Genomic DNA, 9,384 nt, shown 5'->3' with positions numbered 1-9,384 from the left:
TATCTTATTTTATATTAACTGATCAAATTAAATCTTATTATTTTTTTAAGCCGTACCTGAAATAAATAAATCTACTGATGTACCTACTTAATAAAGTTCTTGTGTTCTTCTTTCATCTCTCTCTCTCTCTCCCAAAAATGAGGTGTAGGGAACTTAGAGACTATGAACATTGTGATATACCTACCTATCTTTGGGTGATAATTTTAAATCCTAGGTATTATGAACTCACCCGAGACTGAGATAGCTATACCCGTGCGAGAGAGAGAGAGAATTATGGACGTCGCGTCGTGTCGCATGGCAACATTGCTTAACATCGTCACAAAAAAAGAGAGAGAAAAAAATAAAAAAACGAAAACTTTTAAACTTATTTGCGAACACGCGCCAAAAAATCATAAATACATAGCCTAAGGCCTAAGAAATTGAAAAATTAGAAAATTACCCCAGAGCCCAAAATCAGAAACGTGGTAGGGCAGAATTTTAAAATCCCGCCCGAAAAAACCGTTGAAATTTCCGTTGCCGTTGAAATTCAGTGCTACCAACATGACAAACTTTTCAAATTTACCAAAAAATTATTTTCATCTCTTTTCTCTTTTTGCAATGTTGGTATCGTAAACAAAAACACGCCATCTTACAAAAAAAAAAATCTTGCAACTTGCATTTGCATAAAAAAGTAAAAAAAGTTGTGGATAATCTTTTAATTTCTCTTTTATTTTAGCTTTTATTAATCCAATTTCAATCAAATCCTACGTTATTCCCTCACTGCCATTCAGTTTCTGTGCAAATTGTGTTGACGCCATTTGATGAGGATTTTCACCTGTGTTTTTATGGCCATGTCTTTGTGATCTATCTTCAGGCTGAAGTGTAGGTAAGTTATCAAGGACATTGGAGAAGTCCGGTGTTTTATTAGTTTTACAGATTTATAAATGGTTTCCCACACTCAGGTCAGTCTCCTCTGTAAAGTATCTAGGTGATTTGATTGGTGAAATGTAATCCATCCATACGAGAGAATCAAGGGAAGGTAAGACGTATTGCTCTCTCATCCTTTCACTTTGCCTGAGATCCAGAGTTTGTAGACTTTCAAGCAACACTGGGCAGTAATGTGTCTATTGGTGTAAGGGTGGTTGGTTTAGCCGGGCAATTAAAGAGGTGACTTGTGTCATGTGGTGTTCCAGCGCACAGTGGACATTCATCCTGGAAGTTTGGGTCAATCCTTTTGATCTGTATGAGTTGAGAAGTGTACTGAACCCAGATCTCAGTTGTGCAAGTTTAGATTTCGCCTCTCTTGGTAGCTCTTTTTCCTCTGATGACACAGGTGGAGGGTGTGTGTTGAGGACTCTATTTGGTTTGTAGAAACAGTGGAGGAGTGGATAATCTTAAGACTAGCTTTGAGTTGACCTCTTTAATTGCCCAGCTAAACCAACCACCCTTAACCCGATAGACCTCCTGGAAGAACCAATACAAGCTGCCACCATTGTCGATTCATTCCAACCCTAACCTGTTGGAGATGTAGACTGATCTGCTGTCACTGCTACAACAACAACAACAGCAGTAATGTGTCTAGTGTTGGTCTGCCAGAAAACCACTGATTTTATTTACAGCACATGGACCTGGAACTTTATTTTCATGTTGAAAGTGGACTTCCAAGTTTGCTTGGATACCTTTTTGGCAATTTTGAGCCCAAGTCAAAACAAAAGAGTGTTGTTGTTTGGTTGAAGACCAATATTTGAGATAAGCATTCATGTCAACAGTTAAAATTTCCCTTTATTTCCAGACTAAAACAAAAATTGTCAAGTTCTGGTTTATCCAAACTCTTGCTATAAAATCTTGTGCCATGCTGACATTCCAAACACCACAGAATGGTTCAAAATGACTGAAAGCAAATAATGTCCCCAAATGTGTTTCATAATAATGTGAAACTCTCTTGCGGAAACCAAGATTCAAGCCTTGTTCTTCAATCGGATGGTGGGAAATTACACGGAACTTCAGTTGATAGCACAGGTCAGTTGGAACTTTACAATCTCCTGTTGAAAAGTTTGTTAACTTCTGGACATAGTCTTTAAGTATTACAAGTGGTTAACAAATACTTGAACAAAATTGTAGAATGAGGCTTTGTAGCTTAGTAGATTTGTAGAAACTTAACCCATCCTTTGGGACTGTTTGCCCCTACACATAAGCCTCAGGATGTATGAGAAAGAGGCTTAGTGCAATAGTCAAACCTGTCAAGTAATAGAGGTAATCTGATGGTATGTACTTCAATCAACCACAAATAACAATGTTTGAGTGATAAGTAATGAAAAGGCTAAAAATCCCTATGTCATGATTTGCTGTACCTATTTGATCAAATGGGTCTGTGCCATAGTCATAACCTCATAACATGCTGATCTCATAGTAAGTAGGTAGATATAGGTATTCCTCACAAAAATAAAAATAAATAAAATAAAATAAAAATAAAAAAACGAAATACCTACCTACTTTATGTGCTCAATTTTTCAATCCATTCATTATTATTTCAGACAATCCATCAGTCTCATCCAATGACCAACCCGATAGCATGGAACAAAACAATGTCACCAACAATCACAAGATGCTCCGAAATAATCTGAAAGCAGAAAATCTGAAGAGTAAAATTGACCTGCTAATCATGAGCAAGACTAAAGTGAGTTCCGTTACTCCAGGAGAGGAGGAGGCGGAGGAAAATATACAAAGTATACAGGAGGAGATTGACAATATGCTCACCGGGAAAATGGGAGGTGGTAGAGGTGTCAGCGCCACACCTGCTGCTAATCATGAGCAAGACTAAAGTGAGTTCCGTTACTCCAGGAGAGGAGGAGGCGGAGGAAAATATACAAAGTATACAGGAGGAGATCGACAATATGCTCACAGGGAAAATGGGAGGTGGTAGAGGTGTCAGCACCACACCTGTGGTGGATTTGAAAAGTAAGATGTATTGCTATGTATATTTTCCTAGCTTGTTAGTAAGTGAATGTGTAGGACCTACTTATTTACTTTATAATAGGTACCTTCTTGTTCCTAAATTTAATTCCTAAAAGGAAATATTGTGGTATGACAGTAATGAACATGAAAGACAGAATTTGCCTTATTGGAAAAGTTACTTACCTCTAAAGTTCTGTACTACATACTTGCCTTTGAAGTCTACCTTACACCATAAAAACAACTAAAATGTACCTACCTACCTACCTTGATTCAATGATCCCAGCAGTCTAAATAATAGCAACAAAAGATCCCAAATTATTCAGTTCTTTACTTACTTGTTTATAGCATGAAAGACAGAATTTGCCTTATTGGAAAAGTTACTTACCTCTAAAGTTCTGTACTACATACTTGCCTTTGAAGTCTACCTTACACCTTAAAAACAACTAAAATATACCTACCTACCTTGATTCAATGATCCCAGCAGTCTGAATAATAGCAACAAAAGATCCCAAATTATTCAGTTCTTTACTTGTTTATAAACAAAATTTCTTAACATTAGTGACCCAATTAGTGGGTACTTACATATAAAAAATAATAATAAAAAAAAAAAACAATGGAATTAAATTGTTTATCCAGAGTGACCCAATTAGTGGGTACTTACATAAAAAAAAAACAATGGAATTAAATCGTTTATCCAATTGAGTAGGTAGGCATTTCACAAGACTGTTATTTCATACATTCTGTCCCAATTTCAGATTCCAATAAAACAAAAATACCAATGAATCCTACCAAGGTCGAAGGGCCTAAGTATGGCCTCAACAATCACAATACCGTAGAAAATGTAGAACATCTTCTCGAAACCATGTTTCAAGATAGCAAACAGTCTCCGGCTAAACTCAATACCACAGTGGCATTTGGGATCCCCTGATTCCAAAAAAGTGGTTTTTAGCCCATGGTCTGTACGTATGTATGTACGTATGTATGTACGTACCACGGAATAGTCTGGATAAGTTGTCAAATGAAGCAATTGAGAATATACTGAGAACTCCCTCCCCAATAGACAACTCAATACCACAGTGGCAGCTGCCGATAGTAAACATTCCAATAAGAAAGGAACACCACGGAATAGTCTGGATAAGTTGTCAAATGAGGCAATTGAGAATATACTGAGAACTCCCTCCCCAATAGACGAGCTTGAGGAAGATGTTAAATCTTCTGTGAGGTGAGAACACACTTAAAATTTTGCCTTCTTGGAACAGTTACTTACCTATTGGAATAGGTATTAGTTACCTACTTAAACTTGAGTAAATATTTGATGTACCTACTTACCTAGTAGGTGGATTTTTGAAAGTGATCTTCTGTGAGGTGAGAACAAACTTAATATTTAATTTTAGTAGGTGGTTTGTTGAAAGTGGATGTTGTCATTTTTTCTATATAATTTTTAGGTGTGCGATAAGGTTCCACGTCTGGTGTTCGAATCTGGAGTTTGACATGACCTGAATTTTTGATTAACCTTTTCTATAATTCAGGTCAGAACTTCAACATTCCAAGCTGTTCAAAACTTATTAGGTGTTTTTGCTAAGGGTGGGTTTCACCAAATTTAGCCCCTAACAGCCCTGTTAAGCCTATACAAATGAAATGGGACTGAACAGGTCTTCTAAGGGCTGAAAAAATAGTGAAATAATCCACCCTTAGACTTTTATGTCATGCTGTATATTCTGTTGCTTATAGCCACCTTGCAAGTTTCTTTTCTTCTCCTTACAGGTCAAACTCAAAGTTCACCAAAACCAACCCCCACACCACCAGTATACCATCCCAACCAGACTCCACACACAACTTGCCTAACAATAACTCAACTAACCAACTACCAAGCCATCTCGGGCAAACCACGAGGAGTGGAAGACTGCGTAAGAGATCAACTCTAAGCAGTCTCGAGTCACATGATGACTCAAGCAACGATTCAACTAAGCTGGAAATTATCGATGACTTGAACCGGTCAAGTGAGAATTTAACTGATAGTCACGAGGAGTGGAAGACTGCGTAAGAGATCAACTCTAAGCAGTCTCGAGTCACATGATGACTCAAGCAACGATTCAACTAAGCTAGAAATCATCGATGACTTGAACCGGTCAAGTGAGAATTTAACCGATAGTCTCGAGGAGTGGAAGACTGCGTAAGAGATCAACTCTAAGCAGTCTCGAGTCACATGATGACTCAAGCAACGATTCAACTAAGCTAGAAATTATCGATGACTTGAACCGGTCAAGTGAGAATTTAACCGATAGTCTAGCTAGTGAGAAGAGTTCTAGTAAAGTAGAAGGGAGAGTTAACTCTGTGCTTCTCTTTCACTCAAATGTTTATTTCTTTCATAAGGGATGTGTGCCAACCTCAGTAGTGTTGGTAATTTTACTTCGAACTTGGAGGTTTTGATTCACATATGAGAATAAGCTACCTGTATTTTATTGCTGTACGTAAGTTGGAAGTTTGTTTCCTTCTCCTTACAGGTCAAACTCAAAGTTCACCAAAACCAACCCCCACACCGCCAGTATACCATCCCAACCAGACTCCACACACAACTTGCCTAACAATAACTCAACTAACCAACTACCAAGCCATCTCGGGCAAACCACGAGGAGTGGAAGACTGCGTAAGAGATCAACTCTAAGCAGTCTCGAGTCACATGATGACTCAAGCAACGATTCAACTAAGCTAGAAATCATCGATGACTTGAACCGGTCAAGTGAGAATTTAACCGATAGTCTAACTAGTGAGAAGAGTTCTATTAGAGGAGAAGGGAGTGTTAATCATCAGGGAGATGGTGTCAAGTCAGGAGGAACACAGGCTAGTAATGGGTTGACTAAGAATTCTGTGCTAGCTCCTGCCTCTGATAAAGACAGCAAAGGTAAGTGTAAAATGGAAGAGAAATTTAAACTTCTTCTACTAATTACCTATACAATGGAAGACTTAAAGCTTTTACAAAGAAACAATAAAAGCTAGTGATGGACAGCCCAAAATTTGGTTTTTTTAAAACGACTAGGATTTAAACTTTTTGAGACCATCCCTGCCTAACTAGTATCTCTAGGGGTGCTAGGCAATGAACTTTGGATCTTGACCATTAGATCCCTATTCTCACATTTAAAGAAAGGCTGTTAGGTGGTCGAAGTCCTAAACGAGAACCAACCTTTTTTTTTTATCTTTTACAAAGAAACAATAAAAGCTGGTGATGGACAGCCCAAAATTTGGGTTTTTAGTCCGTCCTTCCTTTATTATTAACAATAGTAATAAAAAGGTATAAGGGACGGACTATTGTATTTAAAACGACTAGGATTTAACCTTTTAAGACCATCCCTGCCTAGCATCTCTAGGGGTGCTAAGCAATGATCAATGGTTAGAGCAATGAACTTTGGATCTTGACCATTAGATCCCTAATTCTCACATTTAAAGAAAGGCTGTTAGGTGGTCGAAGTCCTAAACGAGAACCAACCTTTTTTTTTACGAAAAACAAAAAGTGAGTTGAGTTGCTTGGTAAGATGAATTCACTAACCACTATCCAAATCCCCGCTTTACAGAACTCCACATTAAGCAGGAGCCCCAATCAGCTCCTAGTAACCAATCCAGAGACCCTAGTAACCACTCCAGAGTAACCAATAAGTCAGACCCTGGTAACCAATCAGCTTTGACGAAGAGCCCGGGGGTTAAGAACACCATCATCGCTGTAGAGAGTGAACTGGAGAAAATGTTTGCGGGGATTGTGAAGGAGGAGGAGGAAGAGGATGAGAGTCAGACAAAGGTCCCCCCGAGTGTGAAGAAGGAGAATGGAGAGGTGAGTGACTCTATAGGTCTGTGTGCCACTTGTCGTTCGGAAAAAAATCGTGTCGTGCGTAAGTGGGAACACTCTGATTTAAAGTACATTGCCTACAAGGACTTGTGTCGTTCGGAAAAAAAATCGTGTGTAGTGGGAAAACTATCATTTACGTCACATTACCTACCTAGAGGACATTTGGGGAGATTATATCGACCTATTTCTCTCTTCTAGTTCGGGACGATAAGATCTCCTTTGTTACAGTTCCCTCCATCAACCCCCTTGAAAAAAAAAGTTAAGTAAATTATCTTTAACAGTCCATAATACGACTTCCTCATTTCCAGATTGAACTCAACAGTCGCGATGAGAAACCCATCGTCAGTGGCGGCGGGGGAAGCGGAAACACCCGAAATTCCCGTCGGCGATCCTCGGAATTTTTCGCGAGTTCGCCCGAACCCTCCTGCACGCCGCCCAAGAAGAAAAAGAAATCCAAAGCCGCCGCCGCGGCCGCCAAATTGAAGAAAAAGTCCGCCAATGTGCGCCCCGCGTTGAGCGCCAAGGATACGAGTAATGATTCTATCGGGCGACCGGCGGCCAAGGTAATAATAATAATTAGAGATCGGATTATATGCACCAAAAAGGGCCAAAATATGTGTATATGATTGTATGCAATATGCACCATAAAATGGCCAAAATATGCAACAGTATATGCATAATCAAACTAACTTTTTGTACAAATTTCAAGGGGACTAATAAACTCCAATCCATTGTTAATTGCTAAAGGAAGTTTAATTGAAGTAGGGACCTAAAATAAGACCAAATATTGTGGAAATTGACTTCAGTAGGTACTTTTTGAAAAAAGAAAAAAGCTTTTTTTTACCGACTTGAATATTGTAGAATTTATAGTTCAACATAGTCGTCCTATGTAGGTACTTTGCATTATTCTGGGCACCGATGTTGGACACTTTTGATGTTTTTGGACGGACATGGACGGACACTCATTTTTTTGCCAAAAAATGAGTATTTTTACTAAAAAAAAAGTAAAAATAAGGTAAAATGCTGCATTATATCCCAAATTTCTCCATTATATGCATAATTGTCGAAAAAGTGCCAACGATCCCTAATAATAATAAAAAGTTTATTCTTTAATTCTTTACAATATTCTTTACATATCCTTCATCATACCTACCTATAAGTACTTCTGTACTTTTAGGGACCATAACTTCTTCTTATTATGTATTCTTGATTCAAATCATTTTTCCATTTCATGTTTCATTGTTGTTTTCGTGAGAGTGATTTTGTATTTTCTTTTTCATTTCGTTCTCATTGTATATCCTTAAGCTCCTCTGGTAGACCATTTAGTAATGATGGAATTAGATACTTATAATATAAGTATCTAATTCCATATAACATATATTTTGTATTTTCTTTTTCATTTCGTTCTTATTGTATATCCTTAAGCTCCTCTGGTAGACCATTTAGTAATGATGGAATTTGATACTTATTGGTGATTCAAATCATTTTTCCATTTCATGTTTCATTGTTGTTTTCGAGATAGTGATTTTGTATTTTCTTTTTCATTTCGTTCTTATAGGTACCTTACATGATCATTAGTAATGTCATTACTAATGATGGAATTCCGATATGTAGTTTCTCCATATCTGTTTCTTATGTTGGGTATAATGTGTTGTTGGTTTCCCTAGGTGTCCCCGTTTGTGCGGCTGTATGCGGATAGTAAAGAGGCCGTTGTGATCAATAGTGTGGCCAACATACGGGATGAGGAAGTCACTGGTGCAACGAGTGTAGTGAAGAAACCCGCCAGCTTTGTACCAAGTAAGTATTTTTTTTAGAAGTTTGACAGAGAGAACTGTAACTGCTTAAGGTCTTATCGTCCCGAAATGGGAGAGAGAAGGAAGACAGGATAAGAGAAACCCAACCGATCCGAGAGCGAACGTTATCCCTTCAGGATAAAATCCGCACCGGGCGGGAATAGAATAAAATAGAATATACCTTGTTTATACTACCAGCATAGGACTGAAAAGTCCCTTTACTCTCGCAGTCTAAACAAGGTCTTATATATTTGATTGGTAATAACATTACATTTTATGGAACAATAATTAAAACCTGTTTAAATTAAAAAAATCTAACTAGGCTGACCCAAATAAGTAAAATACCTAAAGTATAACTATAAGCTCTCTGATGACTGTAACTCTTGAGCTTTTAAACTTACAGACAGATACGGAGCTAACATTGGCTTATCCCATTTAAATTGGGTCGGCGTTTCTTGTCAGTCCCTTCCAGGCAACCCTATTGTGTACCTCATAACACGATTTTTTCCGAACGATACAAAATGTCGTTGTAGGCAATGTAATTTAAATGAGAGTGTTTTCACTTACACACGACACGATTTTTTTCCGAACGACAAGTGGAAACGAGCCTTTACTCCAATTTAATAATTTATATTTGATTTCTTTCAGAAACGTTCAATATCTGTAGACGTAGACTCAACCAAACTGACAGCGGGGCTTACCAGGGTATGTCCAGATCAGAATAGTGACTCCACCAGTAATACTACCTACTCAACATCCTCTCATTCTACTAGTAAATGTACAACCAGTGGCAATACTTCATCAGGTAATTGTAAAACA

The 9,384-nt window shown here is 38.0% G+C and overlaps 1 protein-coding gene across 1 annotated transcript in view; it reads left to right on the top strand.

Moving 5' to 3' along the window:
• Positions 1-668: 668 nt before the first annotated feature.
• Positions 669-9,384, top strand: part of LOC103521407 (uncharacterized protein CG5098) — a 13,648-nt gene continuing 4,932 nt past the window's right edge. Inside the window, exons 1-12 of the mRNA XM_026832107.1 lie at positions 669-865; positions 1,772-1,998; positions 2,514-2,675; positions 2,821-2,937; positions 3,690-3,847; positions 4,017-4,156; positions 5,439-5,836; positions 6,504-6,757; positions 7,081-7,335; positions 8,440-8,569; positions 9,214-9,270; positions 9,339-9,370. Of these exons, the coding sequence (XP_026687908.1) occupies positions 1,884-1,998; positions 2,514-2,675; positions 2,821-2,937; positions 3,690-3,847; positions 4,017-4,156; positions 5,439-5,836; positions 6,504-6,757; positions 7,081-7,335; positions 8,440-8,569; positions 9,214-9,270; positions 9,339-9,370 (1,818 nt within the window). The 5' untranslated portion in view covers positions 669-865; positions 1,772-1,883. The remainder of the gene's footprint in view (positions 866-1,771; positions 1,999-2,513; positions 2,676-2,820; positions 2,938-3,689; positions 3,848-4,016; positions 4,157-5,438; positions 5,837-6,503; positions 6,758-7,080; positions 7,336-8,439; positions 8,570-9,213; positions 9,271-9,338; positions 9,371-9,384) is intronic.

This window comes from Diaphorina citri, unplaced genomic scaffold (assembly GCF_000475195.1).
Source record: "Diaphorina citri unplaced genomic scaffold, Diaci psyllid genome assembly version 1.1 scaffold74, whole genome shotgun sequence".
NCBI classification, from domain to species: Eukaryota; Metazoa; Arthropoda; class Insecta; order Hemiptera; family Psyllidae; genus Diaphorina; species Diaphorina citri.
Note: the sequence above shows the minus strand (reverse complement) of the source record. Positions and strands in the feature narration are given on the sequence as shown.